Source organism: Notamacropus eugenii, chromosome 3, assembly GCF_028372415.1.
Source record: "Notamacropus eugenii isolate mMacEug1 chromosome 3, mMacEug1.pri_v2, whole genome shotgun sequence".
NCBI classification, from domain to species: domain Eukaryota; kingdom Metazoa; phylum Chordata; class Mammalia; order Diprotodontia; family Macropodidae; genus Notamacropus; species Notamacropus eugenii.
The window spans coordinates 341,728,529-341,755,657 of NC_092874.1; the positions used below are offsets into that span (position 1 = coordinate 341,728,529).

At 39.3% G+C, this 27,129-nt stretch overlaps 1 protein-coding gene across 1 annotated transcript in view; it reads left to right on the forward strand.

Annotated features, from left to right (window-relative positions):
* Positions 1 to 27,129, forward strand: part of HSD17B4 (hydroxysteroid 17-beta dehydrogenase 4) — a 132,098-nt gene that overhangs the window by 71,197 nt on the left and 33,772 nt on the right. Inside the window, exons 15-16 of the mRNA XM_072597144.1 lie at positions 11,038 to 11,109; positions 12,821 to 12,924. Of these exons, the coding sequence (XP_072453245.1) occupies positions 11,038 to 11,109; positions 12,821 to 12,924 (176 nt within the window). The remainder of the gene's footprint in view (positions 1 to 11,037; positions 11,110 to 12,820; positions 12,925 to 27,129) is intronic.

The window sequence follows — 27,129 nt, forward strand, 5'->3', positions numbered from 1 at the left end:
AGACATGGTTCCAGTCTTATCAAATGAAGAATAATATTAATTATCATAATTGGTAGATCTGTGCTCTTATTGTACTGAACGATGACAAATATAAATGAATGATTAAGAGTTTGGGTCATATATCCAGCAAACATTTTTTAACGATTGTTGATTTTTTAAAAACTTCTATGTGAGGGTGGGGTAAAATGAAAGGGTAGGATTGGGAGGGAATAAACATTTATATAGTGATTGCTATGTGCCCAGCACTGTGCTAAGTGCATTACAGATAATTATCTCAGCAACCTTGTGAGGTAGGTGCTAATATTTTTATAGTTGATGAAACTGAGGCAAACAGGTCAAGTAGCTTTCTCTGGGTCACACAACTAGTAAGTGTGTGAGGCTGAATTTGAAATCCGAGTTTTCTGACTTTAGCCCAGTGTTCTGTCCACAGTGCTACCAACTGCCCCTGTTATATTTCCCAATATGTACCCTCCCCAAGAAGCCACCCCTTATAACAAAGTAGTCAGGCAAAACTATCTACTGCATAATCAAGGCCAACATCATATGCAGTGTTCTATACCTACAATACCCCACCTATGAAAAAAATAATGGAAGCACGTCAGTTCATATATGTCTGAATCCATCCCTGTTATTTTCTTATAGTGTAGTAATATTCCATTACATTCCTGTGCCATAGGAATGGAAATGGACTTGAAAGGCATGGATTAGAATTGGAAGACAGATTAAGAGGATGCCTGCTCAGAGGAAAATTATTGTAAGTGCAGGAGGGCAAAAAAGAGCTTATAGGAAGAACCTCTACAAAAAAAAAAAGGCAAGAACACTGTGTAGTGAACACAGGGAAAAGGGCAGGGTGTGTGGGGTGGGGAGTATTAAAGGAATATAGAGCCAGGATCTGAAATGTTGTCTGTGACACTGTTCTATTTCACTCTGCTGTGGGTCTAAGAGTTTGATCAAATGACTTGTGCTATTTTATAAAGAAAGAAAATCCAAGCAACCCCTTTACTGTGAGACTTGAGCATAGCATGCCTGTGTGAGGTTCTGTTTGAAACTGGCTTCTCCCCCAATAAGGGGCAGCCCAAGACCCATGAATTGTATTATCCCTAGGACTAAAGAAAGGAGAGGAGGCAGCTGTGGAGAATGTAGAACCCTGAGGACAAAAGAGATGGTGGGGAGAAAACCCAAATTGCAACTCTTATAATTATTTAATATGTCAGTGAGGAAATAAGTAGTTACTAGGAAAGAGACTCATGTGCGTTCTTTTCAGAGCACTCCTCCTCCCCTGTAAAAGGTCTTGAGGGACTTTCATCCATATTCTTTACAATCGGTGTCAAGTGTAAGTCTAGGGCCTAAAGGAAAACAGTTGTAGGGAAGAGGGAAGAATCTAGAAAAATGAGAAAACAGTTGTAGGAAAGAGGGAAGAATCTAGAAAAATGGGAGTTGTAAAGGTGTATTGTAACACTTGCAGCACTATTTCATATGGCTACTCTTACCCTTTGAGAGTTACAGATTTCAGCCACCCTTCCTGTGGTCTGAAAGAATGAGGGGCAGAAATATCTGGGCCCTCAAAAGTGAAAGGATTGGAGATTCGAAGCACATTTTTGGCAAGAACATCAGAGAAAATCAACAAAATTGAGTGGCACTGAATAAGTAAATTAGCTTAGAATTGTCACTTTTATTACATTGGCTAAGACAACTCATGAGCAAATAATGTTTCTCTGGTTTTTAGATCTGACCTTTATTTGTATGAGAAGTGTTTTTTAACATGTGTTAGTGAGTCATTTGGAATTGTCAGAGAAGCTAAGTCTTTCCCAGTTGATTATAATTAACATTGCTTTTACTCTGCACAATGGTCTTCCAGTTCTTCTCATTTCACTTTGCATCAGTTCATATAGGTCTTGCTAAGTTTTTTCTGTAACCTCTCACCCATCCCCGTCATTTCTTATAGCACAATGGTGCTCTATTGTAATCATATGCTTACAGCTTGTTTGACCATTCCCTACTTGTTGAGCTCCCTCACAATTTCCAATTCTTTGTCACCACTAAAAGAGCTACTATAAATATTTTTGTACATATAGATACTTTTCCTTTCTCTTTGATCTCCTTGGGATATAGAACTAGTGGTGATATTGCTGGGTCAAAGGGTATTCCCAGCTTCATAGCCTTTTGGTCATAGCTCCAAATTATTCTTCAGAATGGTGGACCAATTCATAACGCCAGCAGTTTATAAGTGTACCTGTTTTTCCTCATACCCTCCAGCATTTGTCATTTTTGTTAGATGACACCTCAGAGTTGGTTTAATTTGTATTTCTCCAGTCAATAGTGAATTTGAGAATTTTTCATATGCCTATAAATAGCTCCCTGGTGACCAGAAGAGATATTGCTCCTTGGGGCCCCTGCTCTTCACCTTTGAACTATGACCCAGAAATGGATATAGGCAGTAGAGTTACCAAACAGCTTCCGGTCCTTTGTCCAGTGCTAGCACAAAGGTCCCCTCTAATCTCTTTCTGATCAGTTGCCAAATCCTCTTATCATTTCTGTCTTGAGAGTTCCTGCTTTCACTGCTGCTTCTGTCACCATCATCCAGTCCCATGACTGGTATTGCATCCATGTGGGCCTCAGGCCAGCCTCCAGCCCTGTTTCATAGATCTCTGCTTCCAGTCTCCTAAGTTGTTTTGGGCTGGAAGAATGTCTCCCCCTGACCTTTTGTTCCTCTGCCACTTTAGGTATTCTATTTGAGGTGTTATTTTAAAGTTGTTTGGGGAGGAATTTTGGGAGAGGTTGGCTCAGTGCTTTCTCTACTCTACCATCTTTGGGTCTTCTCTGTTTATCTTCTAAACCCCTATGCAACCTAACCCTAATGTACCTTTCCAGTCTCATTGGACATGACTTTCCTTCTCAAACTCTAATTCAGCTACACTGACCTTCTCTTTGTTCCGTACTCATGAAGCTCCATCTTCCATCTCCATGCTTTTGCACTGGCTATCCCCTATGCTTATATCTCATTGTCTCTTTCTTCCATTTAAATGTAACTCAGGTAACATTTCCTGAATGGCTTTCTTTATCCCTACAACTCCCTTCCTCCCCTACCACTTTGTATTTAGTTACTTTGTGTGTGTAGGTTTATTATTATTTACACTTATGCTGTATTTATTTTAATATGCATTTATCTTTTCCATTAGAATGTAAGCACATTGCAAGTAGGGATTATTTGATTCTTTGTACCTGTATTTCCAGTGTTTAGAATAGTAATTGGTACATATTAGGTGTTTAATAAATAATTGTTGATCTAATATACGTAAAGCCCTTTGCACATTTTAAAGCACTACATAAATGCTGGCTATACTTTGCAGCCATAGAACTGGAGTAATAGTGTTCTGAGAAAAATGCAGCTATTACAGCAAATTCTTTAAGGTCTTCTGAAATGCCATTGGAACAATTCTAAGAACTCTTAAGAATAGTTTGGAATTCAGAGAATTATGTGAACTTATCAAAGCAATAAACAAATTAGAGCACTTAAGGATGAAATGATATGTCATTCAAATAACCTATTTTATCTTTTGTGTATGCATTCCTTTTTTGTTAAAAGTCACCTCCTTAGCCATAGTTGTTTAAAGTTACCTGAGCTGATTTTCTTTTTTCTTTTTTTAAATTTATTTAAGTTTTCAACATGCATTTCCACAAAATTTTGAGTTCCAAATTTTCTCCCCATTTCTCCCCTCCCCCCACCCCAAAATGCTGAGCATTCTAATTACCCCTATCACCAATCTGCCCTCCCTTCTAACATCCCTCCCTTCCCTCATTTGTCCTGTAGGGCAGGATAAATTTCTATACCCCATTACCTGTATTTCTTATTTCCTAGTTATATGCAAGAACAATACTCAACAGTTGTTCCTAAAACTTTGAATTCCTACTCCCTTCCTCCCTCCCTCCCCACCCATCCCCATTGGGAAGGGAGGCAATTCAATATAGGCCATATCTGTGTAGTTTTGCAAATGACTTCCATAATAGTCATGTTGTGTAAGACTAACTATATTTCCCTCCCTCCTATCCTGCCCCTCATTGCTTCTATTCTCTCTTTTGACCCCATCCCTCCCCAAGAGTGTTGACTTCTAATTGCTCCCTCCTCCCATTACCCTCCCTTCCATCATCCCCCCACCCTGCTTATCCCCTTCTCCTCCACTTTCCTGTATTGTAAGATAGGTTTTCATACCAAAATAAGTGTGCATTTTATTCCTTCTTTTAGTTGAATGTGATGAGAGTAAGCTTCATGTTTTTTCTCTCTCACCTCTCCCCTTTTTCCCCCCACTGAAAAGTCTTTTACTTGCCTCTTTTATGAGAGATAATTTGCCCCATTCCATTTCTCCCTTTCTCCTCCCAATATATCTCTCTTACCCCTTAATTTCATTTTTTTAAGATATGATCCCATCCTATTCAACTCACCCTGTGCTCTCTGTGTGTGTGTGTGTGTGTGTGTGTGTGTGTGTGTGTGTGTAAGTGTAATCCCACCTACTACCCAGATACTGAAAAAAGTTTCAAGAGTTACAAATATTGTCTTTCCATGTAGGAATGTAAACAGTTCAACTTTAGTAAGTCCCTTATGATTTCTCTTTGCTGTTTACCTTTTCATGCTTCTCTTCATTCTTGTGTTTGAAAGTCAGATTTTCTTTTCAGCTCTGGTCTTTTCATCAAGAATGCTTGAAAGTCGTTTGTTTCATTGAAAGACCAGTTTTTCCCCTGAAAGTATTATACTCAGTTTTCCTGGGTAGGTGATTCTTGGTTTTAGTCCTAGTTCCTTTGACTTCTGGAATATCATATTTGTGGAATATCATATTCCACACCCTTCGATCCCTTAATGTAGAAACTGCTAGATCTTGTGTTATCCTGATTGTATTTCCACAATACTTGAATTGTTTCTTTCTAGCTGCTTGCAATATTTTCTCCTTGACCCGGGTGGGAACTCTGGAATTTGGCCACAATGTTCCTAGGAGTTTCTTTTTCTGGATCTCTTTCAGGAGATGATCAGTGGATTCTTTCAATATTTATTTTGCCCTCTGGTTCTATAATATGAGGGCAGTTTTCCATGATAATTTCATGAAAGATGATGTCTAGCCTCTTGTTTGGTCATGGCTTTCAGGTAGTCCCATAATTTTTAAGTTGTCTCTCCTGGATCTATTTTCCAGGTCAGTTGTTTCTCCAATGAGATATTTCACATTATCTTCCATTTTTTCATTCTTTTGGTTTTGTTTTTGATTTCTTGGTTTCTCATAAAGTCATTAACCTCCATCTGTTCCATTCTAATTTTGAAAGAACTATTTTCTTCAGTGAGCTTTTGAATCTCCTTTTCCATTTGGCTAATTCTGCTTTTGAAAGCATTCTTCTCCTCATTGGCTTTTTGAACCTCTTTTGCCAATTGAGTTAGCCTATTTTTCAAGGTATTATTTTCTTCAGCATTTTTTTGGGTCTCCTTTAGCACGTTGTTGACCTGCTTTTCATGCTTTTCTTGCATCTCTCTCATTTCTCTTCCCAATTTTTCCTCCACCTCTCTTGCTTGATTTTCAAAATTCTTTCTAAGGTCTTCCATGGCCTGAGACCATTGAATATTTATTTTGGATGTTTGGGATACAGAATCCTTGACTTTTATGTCTTTCCCTGATGGTAAGCATTGTTCTTTCTCATCAGAAAGGGTGGGAGAAGATATCTGTTCACCAAGAAAGTAACCTTCTATACTCTTATTTTTTTTCCCTTTTTGGGGCATTTTCCCAATCAGTTACTTGGCTTTTGGGTCCTTTGTCAAGAGTAGGGTATACTCTGGGGATCTGTAAGATCTCAGTTCCTCCAGGGTGGCACAATCAAGAGTGTACTGGTCTGGGCGCAGGAAGGATTTTTTTGCCCAAAATCTTAGCAGAGTTTCCTCTTCACAACCACCTGGCTTCCAGTTCTCCCAAGCCAGCATGGGAGACTGAGATTCATATAAGCTGTGGGGGCAGGGCTGGCATTCAGTGTGAGATAAAGATCAGTTCCCTCAGGGCCTCTCCACAGGGCTGAGGTAAGAATCAGCTGCTCACTGCTCCCAGGGGTTTTATGATCCAACAATGATTGCGGGGCTGCTGTAGGGTCTACTGTGGGAACTGCTGCTGCCTGGCCGATGTGGCCTCTATGGCTGGTGCCTGAGGCCAGAGCTGTGGGAAGGCGCTTCTCCCTTCTTGGCCACCTGAAAAACCCTTTCACTGACCTTTGGTGCCTGTGGGTTGAGGGATCTTCACACCGCTGCTACTGGGACTGGAGATTCCGTTCCGAGGCGTGCTTGAGTCCTCCTCCATCCAAGGCTGGGCTGGGCTCCTCCCCACTTCTGGTGCGACAGACGTTTGCAGTCAGCCTTTCAGGTCACCCTGGGCTGGAAATCTCCACTCTGTTGTTCTTTGGCTTTTGCTGCTCTAGAATTTGTTGAGAATCTTTTTTTACAGGTATTTTATGGGCTGGCAGGGAAGAGCTAGCATATGTATGTCTTTCTACTCTGGCATCTTGGCTTCGCCCCCCTGAGCTGATTTTCTTATAAGTTTTTTTGGCTGTGATCTTTAGTATTCTGGTCATATATCAGTTTTGAGTTTTTTATGGTATATGAAGTAAGACATTGGTCCATACTTAATTCTGCTGGATTCTTTTCTAGTTTTCTTAGTAGTTCTTGTCAGATCTGGTGTTCTCTTCTAGAGACCAGTATATCCTCTCTGCCCAAATCTGGGAGAGAGAAAGCACAGGAAGAGAATTTTAGAACAATTTCACTAATGAATATGATGCAAAAATTTTAACTAAGGTCTTTGCAAAGAGACTATAGCAATATATCCAAAAAGTAACCTACTATATCCAGTTATGAATTCGTATCAGAGATACAAATATAGTTCAGTATTAGGCTATAATTAATTATGTCAACAACAAAGATAATAAAAATTTGATGATTACTTTAACAGATACATAAAATGTTTTCCACAAAATTCATTGCCCTAAAAAGCATTGGCATAAAAAGGAATATATAAAGTGCCCCCAAATCTTAGTGCAGTTTTAAACAATTAGAGTTTAAGGAAGGATGTACTCTCTCCCCTGTGCTTTTATCTCCATTTTTTGACATCCTTCTAGTAACCTAACTAGAAATGACACAAGAACAAAATTTAAGGTATTAAAAATTGGTCAAGAGTAGGCAAAATTATCCTTATTTGTAGATGACGTTACTTCAAAAACTTGAAACCATCATGGTAGATACTGAGATGATTGCTTAATCAGGAAAACAAAATATGAGATAAATCCACAGAAATCATCAGTTTTTCTGTGTAGTAATGCAGAAAATATAGGAAGAAACACCAGTAAGAGAAATTTCATTCAAAATAAATACAAAATGTTTAGGAAATAGCCTACCATGTAAAATTTATTAAAAATATATCCACAAAACACTCTCATTAGAGAAAAGAATTGGAAATAAGGTCACTGTCCATGGTTGGGCCATGTCAGGGTAATAACAGTGGTAGTAGTACTTAAATTCACAAATTTTAGCTATACCAATCAAATCAAAGGAAGATTTGAATGAACTAGATAAAGCAAAAACATTCATTTTCAAAGGGAAATAAGGTGAAAAGATATGAATATAGTATTATAAAATTGCAAACAATGTTATGAGACAGTAGTCAAGAAAAATATTTGGTACTCCTTGAAAAGCAGAAAAAGTTAAACATTAAAACTGACTAGATTAACAAGAAACAGAAACAAAAAATAATAACCTAGTGTTTCATAAATGTAAATTACTGGATGAAAGACTCTTTTTGACCAGAACTACTGACAAAAGAGGAAAGCAGTTTGGCAGAAATTGATTTTAGACCAGTACCTCACAGCACAATAAGTTCAAAATGAATATGCAACTTTCTTCACAACTATGACTGGGGAACCATTTGAAAATTAAAGACTGACTGGGGGATCTTTGGGTTTCGATGCTAGCAATAACAAGTAACTACAGAAACTGCCAATCTTAAAAGATGTATCTCCTGCTGACCAAGACACTGTGCCGTGTTGGGTGGTCTTTGTCATTTCTGATTCACTAAATAACACAAAGTGAAAGGAAGTGAAATGAGCTGCTCTAAGTGAAGTGATGGAATATGACACACACAGTGCACAGAGCCTGTGTACCCTGAAGTAGTAAGAGAAGTAACAGGTTTCCAAGAGAGTGAGGTCAGGGGAAATAGAGGCACTGAGTGCCTGAAAGGGGAAGGGAAGAGAGAGATACAGGAGGCTAGCTAGTTGGTATGAGAGAGGTATATTTGTAGGCAGCAGAGAAGGAACTACTGAACAGGAAGAGAGTGAAGATTAAAGCAGAGGCCGTCTGCCTGAGAGGACAAGAAAGGATGTTTTTCACAGGGGCTGGTTTTGGCAGCTGTACAAAATTGTCATCAGTTGTTAAAAACATGGCCCCCCAAAACCAGTCAGGGGCATACATTAAATCCTATAATCTGAGTTGACCACTTGCCATGAAATTGACATGTTGGGTTCTGCAGTGGGAAGATTTAGCAAAAGTGTGCAAATCGGGGTCCTCCTGGCCTGGAATCCATTCCTCTTTGAGTTGATATGTCTCTATCAAAACACCCAAAGTAAGTATCTGGGGAGAAGTGACTTTTTTCTGTTTCCTCTGGTAAATCAGTAACTCCAGATAGGGATTGGCCTTTATTTCTGTATATTTGTGTTCTTAATCAGTTCTTTCATTGTTTCTTTGGTGAAATTTGCCACCATAGATTCAAGTTTTTCTATTTTGCTGCTTATTTCTGTTGTGCAGGTCATAAAATCTGCTTTTATACTTCTTATTTCTCCTTTAAACCAGCTGGGAACATTCTCATGTGGTTTCATGCTCTGTTGGAAATCTACAGGGTCCTCTGCCTCACCTTGATTTATTCTCATTTATCTTGTAACATTTATTCGTAGATGTCTGCCCACTTAGCTGACTTAGAAGCCATATTCCCTTGTGTTAATATCTTTCCTGTAGCTTTATTTGCTTATATAAGCTCAAGATCTTTACCTGAGTTTTTTTCCTTCTGAGAGTTTTGGTAGTTTCAGTCTTTCCCCCTTATTTTATGTATCACTTTCTTTCTGACTTAATCCCCTTTGATGATAGTTAGCCTGTGGGCTAGATTTTAGAGCTGTTTTAGCTTCCTTCCATTTTGGTCAATTCACCTTCTGGGAATAGAGAACTGGCACTTGCAGACATTCTGTGCCATTTCCCTCGGTCCCTCACTTCTCTGGATGAGCTCTGTTGTGGTGCAGACAGCTGCCTCACTGCAGCCCTGGGCTCTGCTTTTTGATTTTCTGTGGTCTGGGGAGGGAGGTGAGGTGAGGTGAAAGAGACAGGGTTGAGTTCTGCTGTCTAGCCACAAGTCAGTTTATGCATCCCTTCCAGAGGGCTAGCGAAGAAAGAGCTGAGTAAGCACAGTTAGGGGTGAGGGATTGGTCTTTGCTGTTGGTTCATTGAGTTTTTATCTTGTTAGGATTCTTGGTATCGTAGACCATGGAGACAGCTGAAATCGTTATATCTATTGCATATAATTTCCATTTTGGAGAGATTTGAGAGATGTGAAGATTAGAAAAAAATATCTAGTCATCCATTTTGGTTATGTGATCCAGTATAACTCATGGTAGGGTGCTTATTTCTCCATTTCTTACTTTGAGTAGGAAGTGGAACCATTAAATATATTAGTTAAACACATTAAATACTCTATTGGCCAGATAAGGATGGGGAAATTGCTTCTGATATAAATTGTCTCTGAATTAGATTAATTCAACTCTTGTGAAGTCAACAAGTACCAACCGTGTGCCAGACTCTATTATAAGAACTAAGAATACAGAGATAGACAAAAAACAGTCCTCTCTCTCAAGGTGGTAAGAATTCAATGGAGGAAACAGCATGCACCCAACAAACAAAATGTACAAACAAAAGAAATTTGTGTGTGCGTGTGTGTGTCTTGGTGTATATAGGTATATATCCCCTCTGATTATCTCCAATTTATCTTACATATATATATGTATATACATATATTTACATATATGTATGCATATGTTTATAAAACAAATTGGATCAGCACTGAGGAGAATTGGGAAAGGCTTCTTGTAGATGGTGAGGTTTTATCTGAAACTTGAAGGAAGGTGTAGATGGAGGGAGGGAGGGAGGGAGAGAGAGAGAGAAAGAGAGTTTCAGACATGGAGAAAATGAAAGAGACATGGAATGTCTTGTGTGAGGAACAGCAAAGAGGCCAGTGTCACTGCATCAAAGAGTGTTTGCAAGGAAGTAATGTCTAAGAAGACTGGAAAGGTAGAAGGGGGCCAATTTATAAAGGGCTTTAAAAGACAAACAGAAGTTTTTATATTTGATCCAAAAGGTAACAGAGAGCCTGTGGAGTTCAGTGAATTATGAGCATGACATGAACCTGGGCTTTAAGAAATTTGGTTTGATAGCTGAATGAAGGATGAATTGGAAGGGAGAGAGACTTGAGGCAAGGAGACCAACCAGAAAGCGTCACTGTTGTCCAGGCATGAGGTAATGGGGGCCAGGACCAGAGTAGTGAAAAGACCCTGGAAGGTTACATTTATGAGAGAGCTTGGGGAAGTAGAATCAACAGAATTTGGCAACTAATTGGAATATAGGGGGTGAGAGAGAGGGAGGAGTCAAGAGAAAGAAGGAAGTCAAAGGAAGAAACCATTAATCTTGAAAAGTAAGTAATCTTACCTGAAAAATTGAAAAGGATAACTATTGAGAAAAGACTATTGGATTTAGCCAGAAAATCATTAATAAAAACACCCATTTCCTTATTTATGAGAACACGTGGCTCTTTTAGTAATGCAAGTAGTAGCATTAATGTTAAAATTTTAATGAATCTGAAGTGAAAGTTATTAGTAGATTGTCTTAATCAGTTTTATATAATTAACAGTGGAAGTCATTAATTTTATCATGCTGTGCAGTAACTTAAGACATTTAAATAGCTGCATGATCATTTGTGTTACTTTTCATTATAGGACAGTTAACCAGTGAAGCCGTTATTGTTGACATCTTGGATAAAGGATCAGGATTAGTGATACTTCTGGATGGTAAGTCATTTTGCAATCTTAAAAGCAAGTGCTATTATGGTGGATAGGTTTATTTCACTTTTTTTTCCTGTTGATACTAAAAATACTATCACTTGTGTGTATATACTGTAAGAGTTGTGCTGCAGGTGCCTCTGTCTAGAACCAGATTTTGTGAGTGATAAGCAATTTTAACTATTTCACAGTCTGTGAAATGGTCAACTCCAGGTTGTTGAGTTGAACAAGAATTTCTCCTTGAAACAAATGTGTGGGCTTTAAAAGAAGAACATGACGTGATTCTAAGACCCTGGGACTGTACCATTTTGACAGGTTAGAGGGCAGGTAGAGCACTAGGCCTGGGATCAGGAATACTTATTTTTGCAAATTTGAATCTGGCCTCAGACATTAGCTGTGTGACCCTAGGCAAATCGCTTAATCCTCTTTGTAGTTCCTCAACTGCAACATGATCTGGAGAAGGAAGTGACTAACTGCTCCAATACCTGTGCCAAGAAAACCCCAAATGGGGTGATGACTGAACACAATTGAAATGGCTGAACAGCAGGTTAGATAAGAATAGATATGATGTAATTAAAGAACACTTAACAGTTTCTATATAATTAAATGTACCAAAAGCCTAATGTAGGTAGAGGCAAAAGCAGGGAATGTTTTAAGGTTATTAAAAAAAGACTTCTGGTGCCAAGATGGCAGAGTGAGGAAGGAACCCTCTGAAGCCCTCCCAAATTTCCCTCCAAACAACTAGAAAACCACCTCAGAATTTATCCAGGAGCAGGGAAGCAGCTTATCAGCCTGGTAGGAAAGGTCAGTCTTACTGGGGTGTGAGGAGAGTCAGATCCAAGAGCAGCAGCAGCAGCCAGCCTCCCATCACAGGACCTACAGCAAGGACCCACCTCAGCGACTGCACTCCCAATACAAGCCACAAGTGAGGCCTTGACCCCATTGCTGACCAGTCATGATTTCCCCTATCCTACCCCCCAGAGGTTAGCTGATAGGTTAAGTCATTTACTGAGTGTCAGGTTAGCTGATAGGTTTAGTCATTTACTCAGTGTCAGCTGGACATTATGTGTCAGGACTTGTGTCTTCCAGATCCAAGGCTAGTTCTCTGTCCATCACACACTCCATGCTTCCTTGAGAAAGAATAAATAACATAGTTCAATTTGTACATTTCAACTTTTGCAGTCTTCTTGACTAGATTCAGTCCTTTGAAATGTGAGAGATTATAGGTGCATCTGATTAGAACTCAAAATGAGAGATTATGTAGAGCAAATTTTTTTGTGTAGTGGTGGGCAAGTCTTTTTACTTCTTCAGCACTTTATTTTCCCCACAGTAAGATGGGGGTAGTAATACAAACTTACTACAAAGAGAAACAGTGGCCAGGGATTTCTCTTTATATTATTATTAGTTGTTACCAGGTCATTAAAACTTGTTAGTAGAACTTGGAAATCTCTTATGACAGAACTCTTTAAAAATAAATTTTACTCATTCAAAATTTTTGCAGGATCAGAGGATAATAGGACTTAGAACCAGAGTGAACTTTAAAGATTATCTAGTCCTCTTTTTAGAAATGGAGAAAGTGAGGCCTAGAGAGCTGAAATGACTTGACCATGAACAAATATATAGAAAAGTGGCAGTCAGGAGTTGTTGCTGATATTTTGATTAGATAGTTACATCCTTGACTAGTAACTTACTTTGCTTTTACTTTTTTTTTTTTTTAAAGTTTATTCCTATAGTGGGAAAGAGCTCATATGCTTTAATCAGTTCTCTGTCTTCATTGTTGGCTCTGGAGGGTTTGGTGGAAAGAAGACATCAAACAAAGCCAAGGTGAGCTTAAGTTTTATTGGTGAAAACCATGCAGAACCCAGGTAAATGTTGGTGTTAGAGTCAGAGGCTTAAGAAATTATTTTTCCAAATACTGTCTTTTCCCTTTGCATGTAAAGCCTCATTAAATTGAGACTCCACTAATCTGGAATTTGTTTAGTGAAGACTGAGCTGATGTTTATTTTTCAGATTGTCTGTTTAAAAAAAAATGTTTGTTGAATAAACTATTGTGTAGTCATTATTGCTGTGGAAAAGTTTAAAGTATGTAAGAGAGAATTGTTTTCAGGCACTTGAGTAGCAGCCATCACAAAGATAAAATCAAAGAATCTTAGTGTTAGAGGGAACCAGAGAGGCCATCTCATCCCACTTATACCTGAAAATGAATCTCCTGGACACCATTGTGTGGGATGGCTCAGGTCCCTACATAAATCAATTACTCAGAGGCCTCTCAAAGTGATGACAGAAAAGAGATTTATTCGATTCTCGAGAATCTGGACAATCCTACAGCAGTTCACCTGGAGTAGGAAAGCCGAAGACAAAGAAAAGGCAGTGATTTATATAGACTCTAACGCAAGTCCCTCCCCCCCCACTGACCATTATTCTCATTAGCTGAGAATATGATCTTACATTCTAGACACGAAATCTAACCAATCCCTTTTGAAATGAAGACATTGAAGAATTAGGTAAACTTTATCCAATCATTGAGACCCTAATGTACTACATAGTTTTATATCCTTATATGGAATTATTCTGTTCTAAAAATATAGTAACCTTGAGCCTCTCAGTCTTACCTCACCCCTGGGAGAAGAATTACAATCTGAGAAGTCTTCACTAAACCTATCCCACTCAATCCCTCCTCTTATTTATTAACCTGAAGACTTCTCATGGATATTTCAACCACAGTTCTGTAACATGATCTCACACTGTCTATTAATCTCCTCATCCCAATCAGGATCATTCCTGTCTTTTGTTTCCACAGTTGCCCATCCTTTCTTCTTTAGTATCATCAACCGAATGGCTCCTTCAGTCCTCTCTTCTACTCTAGCAAGTTTTAGTAGAGAATTTCTAACTATTTTAGTAATAAGTGAAATCAAACAAGGTAAACAAATAGGAAGTAATATGATACCAGTAATTGCTATGATGCCAAACCACAGTAATCTCTTCCACCAGCTCCCTTCAAAACAGGACAACCAAGATGTATTGAAAAAGGAGTTCCACGTTTGTACAGGAACATGAGTAATGTTCCTGATATTTTTGGTGATCTCTTTCACTGTTCTTCCATTATCATCAATTTTTAAGCAACATGTAGATAAATTGAGTTTTCCACAAACTCACTCTTCTTCTGCAAGTAAATAATCTAAGATCAACCTATGTTGCAGTACTGCTTCCCTAGTTTGTGTGGCTTGATCGGCCAATAAGTCCAAATCTTCCGCTGTTTGATTGGTAATAATTTCAACTACTGCTTGGAGTCTGCTTAGTCTATTTAATAGATATATAGGGGTTCTATAACCCCAACTCTCATCTTGAGCCCAAGTTGCAGGCCCATACTCTCTGATTATCCTTTCAGGAGGCCAAGAGTCACCCCACCCATTTGCATTTCCAGTTCGAGTGAGGGAGGTGTCAATGTTCCTCTTCCTTTTGGCTAGATCATCATATAGAGGAACCCCCAGATGCCGTTTCCCTGATTCAGGCAAGAAAAAGAATTTAGGTCTCACCAATCCAATATAACAAACACCCCTCCAGTTTAACGGATGGTGAGTATAAGCTGTCTGTCCACATATCCAATAATGTCCTCTCAAAGCAGGATGTTCCTCTAGAAACAGTCTTACCCTATAATCCACAGCCAGAAAGTACTTCACATCTTCCGGGCCTAATGGTCCTCCTTTCATGATCTCTGACTTACACCTCCATAGTTGTTGCTTCCTCTTCCATATACAATGTTGATAATTCTTCCCAGTTCTATTGATTACACTCCAGAAAGTATCAAACATCATCCTATGTGTCCCATTCTCCCACTTCCATACCCATTCTTTATATTCTGTGTTATTCTTAGTACTATTCATATATATATGCAACTCTACAAATAGTCATAGTCATGACCCCTTCACATTCTTTCCCTTGTGAATCTTTCCCCTCATACAGAGATTCAAAGGGAAAGGTAAATTAATGAATTGTCCATTTACAGTTTCCATCTCATACAGCAGTCTGGGGAGAAGTATCATCTTATGCAGTTTTCTGATCTGGATGCTCCTTCAAACAGTCTTCAGCACAGCATCTCAGCATCTTCTTCTCTTCATCTTCTTGTAGAAATCCAGATGTCCACTCTCCTACAGAACTGAACTTAATACCATCTTAGATTACCATTCCTATCACTCTTACAAAAATCAAAATTGAAACTTTGACAAATTGTCATTTTTTTTTAAAAGAAAAGAAAATTCACATTAAAATGCAGCTTCTACATTCCACAGTAAGTCATTATTCATTCCCTCATTAGGAAGATGAGATTTCACTAAGAAGTCAATACCAGGCTCCAGTACTTATATAAATACAATAAATAATCATTTTTAACACAGTGCATATCGCATCATAAAACAATTCCAACTTCTGATCATGTGATGCTTCTTTTAAAGAATTTACAATATAGTCCACAAACCATTTTTCATTTAACATTAACCAGCTGAGACAAAATAATAACTATGCATGCTAGTCTCACAAGCCCTTGACCTAATCATCTCCACACTATTACTAAGAATTAGAGGACCCTAACTTATTGTTGTTGGTCTAAAGTCCTAAACCTGTTAGCTCAATTTTAGACTTAACCTCAGATGTTCCCCTACCAACAATCTATTATTCAACAGATCTGGTATTATTACTTACAAAACTTCTGATTTTAGGAATTTGCCACTAAGAGTGGGGACATTGCAGGGAAACAACATCTCCCTTACTTCACGTCAGTTCCAGGCAGGAATAGATTGTCAACTGGCATTCAGCCAGGCTTCAAGTCTGCCAGGTGTCAGTGGGGAAATTGAGTCAGGAGAATCCTACCTCAGCTCAGGCTGAACAGCCGCTCTCCCGACCTTCCCATGAGATCACCTTTTTGCAGTTCATACCAGCATCTCACAGGCTTACTGGCATCATGGATCAGTGGCTCAAACCGCCTTTCTTGCCATCCACACCTGGAGTTAGACTCAGAAGAACAGTCAGTTAATAGTCCCACAAAAATCTTAAAATAGCAAGCTCCAATAATCAGTTTCAGACATGACTAATTTCACATTGGCCAAGGAGCATCTTTTGAAGCAGGTCTTAAGTAGCCTACATGCCTTTCTATACATGTTCTAGTTCCTGATTGAATAACAATCATAAGTCATTGCTCTAATAGATTTATATCTGTTTCCCAAACTACTTTATCCCTTTCTAACCCTGCTCAATCTAAAAGAATGAGCTCCACATGTGATAAGTTCAAACACTAACTTGAATTTTTATGTTCATGTAATGAATTCAAATCAAAACAATCGTTTAACTTTCAACGCCAAATATTACCAGACTACCTACCTCTAAGAAAATTAGACTGAAATTCTTTTTCCCAAACTGAAGATGTCTCTGATTTAGTCTCAGTAATTAATTCAGTCAATTGTTTTAATACTAATTGCTTTTACATCATTTTGTAACTTGTAAAGATCTTATTCCAAGTTGGGACCTTTGTCCATTACCCCAAAAGAGTTTTAGTCTCATTTGTCTAAAGGCCCTGGAAAACTTCACCTTGAAAACTGCTTGGTTTTTTTGTTTTGTTTTTTTTTTTTCCACATGAACCGGCTCTCCTAAGGTCCACTCTATCACTATGCCCAAGTCTATTCTACTTCCCACTCTTAATTCTATCAGTCCAAATCTCCAGTTTACTGGCCACTCCCATCGAGACCATTCCTGGAGCTCCCAGACCACCTGGGGCCACCCCCCCCTTTTTTTTCTTTTTTTTGTAAGGGATTCCTTTCCCTGAATCCTTCTGTAAATAAAATACAATTACAGTTAACTTTAAATCCCAATCTTGTTCTATGTAACAATAATACAATATCTATTTATTCCCATTAGATTTAGAAAGAATGTTCCCAGGGATTTTATTTACCTCTTAAATCTTAAATTTGCCCTAAAAAGCCAATCACTGAAGATCATTTCTTATACATTTTCAAATTCTCACCAAAGCAAGTTCTATATACAATCTCCTCAGCTGCTGGGGCTGTACTTGTTACTAGCCTGAGGACTGCTTCTTTCCCCCACGTATTCACACAGTGTACCAGCTTTAGGCTTTAGCATTAGAATTACAAATGGCAAACATAATTTTTATAAGTGATAACAAATTGTTTTAGCTATGAACCCAAACAATAAATTTCAGATGACATCAATTGCATTTTCATGTCCTATTAGAGAAACTAAATTCTTCCCACTTTTGTAACTTACAAATACAAATTGGATAGGTAGGCCTTCCAAAAAACCATACGAAATATTTTACAAAGTATTTCTTAATACAACAAATATTTCCTCTCTTACGAACAGTTTACAATTTATCACAATCCCCTTGAAACTAATTGACAGAAATCACAAGAAAAGACCTAAACCCACAGCCTTTTCACATCTGCCCATAAACTTTCTTTTACAAACATAACTTTAGAGTAAATGCTTGATTCATGGCAAAAACAATTTTAGCTAAAATTTCCTTTTCAACAGCAGAAATAAACTTTTAACATAATACATCCTCAGATGGAACAGGCTTGAAAATCACACCTACATATATATATATATGTACATTTTTAAAGCATTCTCATTTTCTTAATAAGAATGCTACAACAAGAAAACTCTTACAAAAAAAATTCATAACAGCTCTTTTTAACCAATTCATTAATTAACTTAACAATGCAATTTCTAATACAATATTTAAATGAATTACCTAAAAATTTAAACTTATTTAAGTTTACTTAAAACTTAAAATAATCCATTAATGTATTCAACTTTTTTTTTTGATGACAAATATAAGTTTCAAATTATCAAATTTCTGTCACTTCTTTTTAAAACCCCAGTCTATATGTAATAAATTACAAAATTTAAAATCGTGTAACAGTTACATTAGATTAATGTTGCATCTAACAAATACCTATCCTTTTGTTACTGGATCTAACATTTTTGGCAGAAATGCTACTGGGTGTCTCTGCCCTCCTCTTATTTGTGCCAGGATTCCCAAGGCCACCCCTTTCTGGCCCTCCCACTCTGCAAAGAAAAAGAAAAACCTAAACTTATTGTCTTTTTACTTTAAATACATTGTCTGGCATCAAATATATTGATCTAATTAAACCTAAATTCAAAACTCTCAGCTCTAAGTTGCTTACTTGAGATTTTCTTTTACTTTCTAATCTTCTGCTTACTTACACCAAACTTTAATAAATTCTAACCTGTCTTAAACATTAAATTAAGAATGACACATTCCACCTATTCACAATTCCAAATACAACCAGAATGAATTCAATTAACTTTCTGTTGTTTCCCATTACACTAAAATTTCTTCTTTTGGATGAGGCAGGAAATGGTTAAATGGTTGGTAGCATGCCTCTTTGATCTGAGGGAAAAAGATAAATTCCCTCCCTCCCTTTTATACTTCTTCCAAGCCTTCTGATTACACAGTACCCCCGCTCATCATTTCTACCTGCTTAAATTCTCCTGCCTTTCCCTCAAGCCACTTTGAAACTGCACATAACTTATTTCTTTCTACTTCTCCTACATTCTTTTACTTGCTGTTACCAGCTATATAAACTGAACAGTAAAATAATTTTTCTCTCCCTTTCTCTCCCTCCTTGTCCCTCCGCCCCTCTGAAACTAATATGGAGGGGTTGAAAAGGGGAGTAAAAGGAATTTCAAGGACAGTTCAGCTCAGCCTTTCTGCTCTTGCTGGCTGGCTGGCTAAATTTACAACCTTATCAGATAAAAACAGAGACACACAGACTTTCATTCACACAGAAATACCAACACAACATATACAGACAAAACATTTAACAGAATAGAATAGTACATATAGGTTTAAATTTTTGGCAAACCCAATCCTCGGAGGAACCATATTTGGGCCAGATTGTGCCTCCTCCTCTGATATCTTTTCACCCCATATGAAACAACAATACTTAGTCATCTTCTTCTTGTCCTTTCCTCTATAATTTGGTAATTCGTGCCAATTTTGTAATTGATTTCCCAAATGGCTATTTACTGGTATTTTCTGACTCCATTCCGAAGCTCGGTGGGGTTTGGACTGCCCCTTCCCCATTCTTTTGGTCCAGGGTTGTCACCAACACCTCCGAGTCTATGACTCAACAAATCTTGCTAGCTCCCTCGCTAGCTCTCAGTGGGGGTCGCCCACCCACCCACAGTCACCCAGCAAACGTTTTTGGGGGGGCCCTTCACCCTGGGGTCCTGCAGTCCACCAATTTGGTTGGGAGTCGTCACCTTCTCCCCAAGTCTATCTAAGACTCAACGAATTGACCCCCAGCCCCGCCCCGCGCTTACCGCTGGGTTGTACGCGTACAAGTTGCCTGACTGCAACCTTCAACACCAACCGGTTGACATTTTTACACACTTCACAGCTTCGGAGTCTTTGGAGTCCCTATCTCTATTCTTTTCTGTCTTCACTGAGTTCCTCTGCTTTGGGTCATTACCTTGCAGAGAGGGAGGCCCAGCAGCCCTTTTCAAGGACGATGGGGAAATCTCCCCACAGGCGCCCAGTCTTTGAACTGAGCTGTCAGCCGTCTCTCAGAAAGGTCACAGATCCCGGATGAGCCCCCAAACTGTGTGGGATGGCTCAGGTCCCTACATAAATCAATTACTCAGAGGCCTCTCAAAGTGATGACAGAAAAGAGATTTATTCGATTCTCGAGAATCTGGACAATCCTACAGCAGTTCACCTGGAGTAGGAAAGCCGAAGACAAAGAAAAGGCAGTGATTTATATAGACTCTAACGCAAGTCCCTCCCCCCCCCCCACTGACCATTATTCTCATTAGCTGAGAATATGATCTTACATTCTAGACACGAAATCTAACCAATCCCTTTTGAAATGAAGACATTGAAGAATTAGGTAAACTTTATCCAATCATTGAGACCCTAATGTACTACATAGTTTTATATCCTTATATGGAATTATTCTGTTCTAAAAATATAGTAACCTTGAGCCTCTCAGTCTTACCTCACCCCTGGGAGAAGAATTACAATCTGAGAAGTCTTCACTAAACCTATCCCACTCACCATTAACACTAGAAGTGGTCATCCAACCTGTGCCAGAAGCCTTCCTGGGAGGAACACACTGTCTCCTGAGTTGTCAAGAGGTCTAAGAGTTAGGAAGTTTTGCATTATGTCAAACCTAAGTCTTATCCTTTTTATTAACTTTGACTCATTATTCCTAGTTTTTCCCTCTGGGGCTAGGCAGAACAAAGGCTTTCACATAACAGCCCTTGAAGTATTCATAGCCATGTATCTTGCTCTCCTTAAGTCTCCTCCAAGTTAAGCCATCCTTGTTCTTTCTTTGTATGGCATACTCCTCCAGTCTTTCTTAATCCTGTTTGACCTTTTCTGGATGTGTTCCCAGTTGTTAATGGCCTTTCTAAAATGTGGCATTAACATAGTATTCCAGATGTAGTCTCATCAAGTCATAGTATAAATCAGTTAGCAGGTACTTATCAAGCATCTACCATATGCCAGACACTCTACTAGGTGCTGGGGATACAAATATAGTAACAACCCCTCCTTGAAAAGAGCTTGCATTCCAATAAGGAGACAACAGGTACACTTTTAAATACAAACTTAGTAAACCTAAAGAGAGTAAACACACAGCTGTACAAAGTAGGTTGAGAGGGCGGGGCTCTAGTAGTTGGATGTGTTGAGAAAGGTTTTATGTAAAACTGTGTGGTTAAAAAAAAGAGGGATTCTGTGAGGCAGAAGTGAGGAGATTACTTCCAGGCTGTGGGATAGACACTGCAGAGATGAGAAGTGCAGTGTTACATGGGAGGTCATTTGGATAATGCAGTGGAACTGTCACCTTCTTTGTTTTGAACACTGTTCATTCCTCTTTTAATATAGCTTTGGGTTTTTTATATGTAATATAATATATGTTGTGATATATGCATATATGTGATATGATATATAATATAAGCATTAGGTTTTTGACTTATTATTATGATTACATAATAATAATTATATTATTATTATTATGTCATTATTATTGCATATCAAATAAAGAGGCTTTATTGGTTAAAAATTAAAGTAGCCTAAGAGGCTTGTCTCCCTGGATCATTTCCCGCTCCATTGTTGTCTGGACGCAAACACCAGTTTCTCTGCCAGCCCCTCTGTGCTAGAGCCTGAGTTCTTCTAGGTATTTTGACTTTCTTTGTACTCAGATAAAATAGGTGATGGCATTTCAGAATTGTAGTTAAATCTTCCTTGTTAAGGAGGTATAAAGTGATGGCGTGTGCCAATTAGTGAAATCACTATCTAAAAGAGCTATTGCCCTGTCTTGCATGGCCCCTAGCTCAGCTGCCTGTGGGGCTTTCTGGACAGTTTCTTTTTAAAAAACAAGAGTTCTAGGAAAATATAGCAGAAATGATTTAACAACTTACTTGAAAAAAGACATGACTTTTCTCCAGTTAGCATAAGCTTCACTCTGTGGAACTATTAGATCATGGTCACAGAATAGAATTTTGAGAAATAAGATTAGTTTTTTGTCGTTAAAAAATGAGATTACAACAAACATTGGTTTCTTTTGAAGTTTTATATTAGATAAGGTCCTTCCGTCCTTGCTTATTCTTCTAAGGAAGGCTGAGGTCTTTCATGAAGTCCATTCAGTTTAACCTGATGGCTGTGTGCTTTGCACTCAGGCAACTTACAATTAGTTTTTCATCCTGGCTTCTCTACCTCTGATGGAAATAATAATAGTGTAGAAGTAGGTTATATTTTGTTGTTCAAGCATAACCGGTCTTTTTGATAAATAATCTCAGAAGGAACAAAATTATGGCAAATCCCTCATATTTCTCTAGCACTTTCAAGATTACAAAGTACTTTTCTCACACCCAGGTGAGGTGGATAATGTAAGTAATACTCCCCACTTTGCAGATGAAAAAACTGAAGAAGAAAGAAATTAAGTGACTTTCCAAAGGTGCTAAGCCAGAAAGTGGTCTTTTATTTTCCATTTGAGGATTCTCAGTCATTCTCAGCCTGATGAACTGGGGACACCTCCTTCTACTTGTTCTGCTGCATCCTCTAAATCTGTTGGGGTTCTAAGACTCATTCAGTGTTTGGCCTTGGTTTTAGCATCAAAGCTTAACCCACAAAATAACTAACTGTACTGCTTTACTCTAGAGGAAGAAGTGGACAATAGGAACATAGACTCCAGGAGACTTCTTAGCTTAGTAATGTAAATGTCATTGTGGTATAAGGTGAACAACCATCCATGTGGGCTGTGAGTCATTAGCGTGAGAGAAATTAGTTTTAATGCTGTACCATTGGATTATTAATAATAATTTGTAATATTCTTGTCTTTATTGAGAAGGCTAGCTTAGAAGAAACTTCTCCCTGGGTAAAGAATATCATGAGCATTTCATCTCTCCTCAAGGTGTCCAAGGTGGAAGCCATTCAATTAGGAGCTTAATTTCTGTGTGCAGGACAGGATCAGTTTGAGGTTGACCCTTCCCCATAGGAAAGAGCTCCTGTCTTTGCCCCCCTTCATTAGAGTTTAGGATCACTTATCTCATGAAGAAGAAACCAGAGTAGAGAGAACCTGATTGCTAAAGGGTGCACATACCTCATGACCAGGCCACATTCTTAACTGACCTCCCTCCCTTTACAATGAAGTGTTTGGGATGACTGAGAGCTTCTAGCCTGCCTCCTCAATAAATGTCCACCAATCAGGCTTGAGTTTCAGTTGTCAGGGGAGTTCCCTCTGAGAAGTAACACAGCTGATTGAAGCTGTTTCAGAGTCTCCCTTGGCAGGGTAAAATAAAGAGAAATCATCGACCATTAAATTTATTGATTATTGGCCAGCCTAGTTAATAAAATGAGTTTTATTATCCATAATACCCATGCCCATGTCTCTTGGAATTTTTACTTACTGCAAGGGAAATCTTTAAATTAGATACAAATCTATCAGCAGTGAGATCTAGGTAATAAAAATATGACCCTTAGCAATAATCATCCTAAACATAAGTTGTGGAAATATTTCCATAAAGATGTTATTGAATTACTTCTCCACAGTCTGCCTATATTTAAGCTAGACTTCTTAGCACAGAGAGGAGAGCAAGAGAGATGAAGAGAGCCAGAGGAAAACGCCAGGTCTCTGCTCCTTGGCTCAGTCCCAGTAAGAGTAAAACTAAGTCAGCAAGCAGGGTTGGGAGAGAGGAGCCTGGGCCACCAGGAGGAAAGGAGAGAAAAATAGGAACAGCTCTTGGCAAGAGAGCAGTGGGAGGAAAGAACCAGTAGACTCTTCTCTTGACAGTACCTAGGTGAGAGAGAGTGGAAATGAGAGTGGGGCCAGGCTGCTGCCACCTTCCCAGGGAGGGATACGCCAAGAGGGAGTGACAGGGAGAAGCACTGATCCAAGGCCCAGAGTCTAGAAGCTCTGCCTAAATTTCTGGTTAAGCTAGGTCCACCCTCAGTCATGTCCCCTCTCAGCTCTACCTTTCTTAGAGTGACTACAATGTTTGTATTAGAAACAGTGTCTATCCAGGTTGGAAGCTGTACAAGCAAAGAGTACTTTGGAAGGGAATCAGTCAATATTATGTCACAGGAACGGTGCTAGTACCTGATATTTAAATATAGCTAATGAAACAGTCCCTAGTTGGAAGGGTATTGGGAATCTGGAAGGCTTCCTGTGGTGCTTGGACTGCCTTGGAGGGAGATGGGGGTATGAGATGGAGATGGGGGAAGGGCATTCCAGAATGGAGCAGGGTCGATACAAAGGTGTGGAGAAGTGAATTGGGAATGTTGGCTGTGGGGAACAGAAAATGACAGTTTGGCTAGACTAAAGTGTCAGAAGTGGAGCAGTGTCCAATGAGGCTGAAAAGATGGGGGTGAGGCCAGGTTATGAAAAGCTTTTATTTATTTATTTTTTTCTTTCTTTCTTTATTTAACTTTAACATTCATTTTCACAAAATTTTGGGTTCCAAATTTTCTCCCCTTTTGTCCCCTCCCCCACCCCAAAACACCGAGCGTTCTAATTGCCCCTGTCTGCCAATCTGCCCTCTCTTCTATCATCCCTGTCTGCCCTTGTCTCTATCCTATACTCCTTTACCTGTATTTCTTATTTCCTAGTGGCAAGAACAGTACTCGACAGTTGTTCCTAAAACTTTGAGTTTCAACTTCTCTTCCTCCCTCCCCACCCCTTCCCTTTGGAAGGCAAGCAATTCAATATAGGCCAAATCTGTGTAGTTTTGCAAATGACTTTCATAATAGTAGTGTTGTGTAAGAACTAATTATATTTCCCTCCATCCTATCCTGTCCCCCATTACTTCTGTTCTCTCTTTTGATCCTGTCCCTCCCCAAGAGTGTTGACCTCAAATTGCTCCCTCCTCCCCATACCCTCCCTTCCATCATCCCCCCCACCCTGCTTATCCCCTTATCCCCCACTTTCCTGTATTGTAAGATAGGTTTTCATACCAAAATGAGTGTGCATTTTATTCCTTCCTTTAGTGGAATGTGATGAGAGTAAACTTCATGTTTTTCTCTCACCTCCCCTCTTTATCCCTCCACTAATAAGTCTTTTGCTTGCCTCTTTTATGAGAGATAATTTGCCCCGTTCCATTTCTCCCTTTCTCCTCCCATATATTTCTCTCTCACTGCTTGATTTCATTTTTTTAAGATATGATCCCATCCACTTCAGTTCACTCTGTGCACTCTGTCTCTATGTGTGTGTGCATGTGTGTGTGTGTAATCCCACCCAGTACCCAGATACTGAATAGTTTCAAGAGTAACAAATATTGTCCTTCCATGTAGGAATGTAAACAGTTCAACTTTAGTAAAGTCCCTTATGACTTCTCTTTGCTATTTACTTTTTCATGCTTCTCTTCATTCTTGTGTTTGAAAGTCAAATTTTCTTTTCGTCAAGAATGCTTGAAAGTCCTCTATTTCATTGAAATACCAATTTTTCCCCTGAAGTATTATACTCAGTTTTGCTGGGTAGGTGATTCTTGGTTTTAGTCCTAGTTCTTTTGACTTCTGGAATATCCTATTCCATGCCCTTCGATTCCTTAATGTAGAAGCTGCTAGATCTTGTGATATCCTGATTGTATTTCCACAATACTTGAATTGTTTCTTTCTAGCTGCTTGCAATATTTTCTCCTTGACCTGGGAACTCTGGAATTTGGCCATAATGTTCCTAGGAGTTTCTCTTTTTGGATCTCTTTCAGGCGGTGATCTGTGGATTTCTTGAATACTTATTTTGCCCTCTGGTTCTAGAACCTCAGGGCAGTTTTCCTTGATAATTTCATGAAAGATGATGTCTAGGCTCTTTTTTTGATCATGGGTTTCAGGTAGTCCCATAATTTTTAAATTGTCTCTCCTGGATCTATTCTCCAGGTCAGTTGTTTTTCCAATGAGATATTTCACATTATCTTCCATTTTTTCATTCTTTTGGTTTTGTTTTGTGATTTCTTGGTTTCTCATAAAGTCATTAGCCTCCATCTGTTCCATTCTAATTTTGAAAGAACTATTTTCTTCAGTGAGCTTTTGAACCTCCTTTTCCATTTGGCTAATTCTGCTTTTGAAAGCATTCTTCTCCTCATTGGCTTTTTGAACCTCTTTTGCCAATTGAGTTAGCCTATTTTTCAAGGTGTTATTTTCTTCAGCATTTTTTTGGGTCTCCTTTAGCAGGGTGTTTACTTGTTTTTCATGCTTTGCTTGCATGTCTCTCATTTCTCTTCCCAGTTTTTCCTCCACCTCTCTAACTTGATTTTCAAAATCCTTTTTGAGGTCTTCCATGGCCTGAGCCTATTGAGTGGGCTGGGATACAGAAGCCTTGATTTCTGTGTCTTTCCCTGATGGTAAGCATTGTTCTTCCTCATCAGAAAGGAAGGGAGGAAATGCCTGTTCACCAAGAAAGTAACCTTCTGTGGTCTTATTTTTTTTCCCTTTTCTAGGCATTTTCCCAGCCAGTGACTTGACTTCTGAGTATTCTCTTCACACTCTTCACACCCACTTTGCCTCCAGATCCACCCAGCCAGTGCTTGGGGTCTGAGATTCAAATGCTGCTTCCCAGCCTCAGGGCTTCAGTGGGGGCGGGGCTCCTGTTCAGTGTGAGATTAAGTTTAGGTGCTCAGGTGGGGGCAGGGCCTCCTCACGGGACTCAGTTCCCTCAGGGGGTTTATGCAGAGACCTTCAACAATGGATCCAGGCTCCTGCCTGCTTGGGGAGCCCTGGTCTGCTCCCGCCTCTGTTGCTGCCTCCCAAGGGGGCCTGAGTTATGGGGGCACCCCACACCCTTCTCGACCCGCCGAAGAGACCCTCTCACCCACCCTTGTCACCTCTGGGTGGGGGACGTGTGCGGCCGCTGGAGATTCCGTCCCTGAAGCCTGCTTGGATCCGTTCCTTTCTGCGCTGTGCCGCCGAGGCAGGGTTGGGCTCTGCTCCGGGACCGGGGTGCGAGGGACCTTTTGCAAGAGGTTTTCAGGCTCTCTGGAGCAGAAATCTCCTCCACTGCATTGTTCTGTGGCTTCTGCTGCTCCAGAATTTGCTGGTGGTTCTTTTTTTACAGATATTTTATGGGCAGTGGGTTCGGAGGTAGCGTATGTGGGTCTTTCTACTCTGCCATCTTGGCTCCGCCCGCATCTATGAAAAGCTTTTAGACAGAGGGATTGTTAGGTTTAAAAGCTAAGTGAAGGCAATAGGAGTTTATTGAGTTAAGGGAGTGATGTGGTTAAACTGTACATAAGGAAAATCACTTTTTGGGCAGTATGTAGGATAGCCTAGAGTAGGGAGAGACTTTAGATACTTAGGAAGTCACTGCAGTAATCTAGGCAAGGGGTGATGAGAGCCTAACCAAGGTGGTGACTGTGTGAGAAGACTAGCTGAGAGATGTCATAAGGGTAGAAATAGAAAGATTTGGCAATTGATTGTCTGTGTGGGGTGAGAGAGAGAATTCAAGAGTGATGCTAAGGTTACAAACCTGGGAGACTGGAAGAGTAGGGGTGCCTTTGACAGAA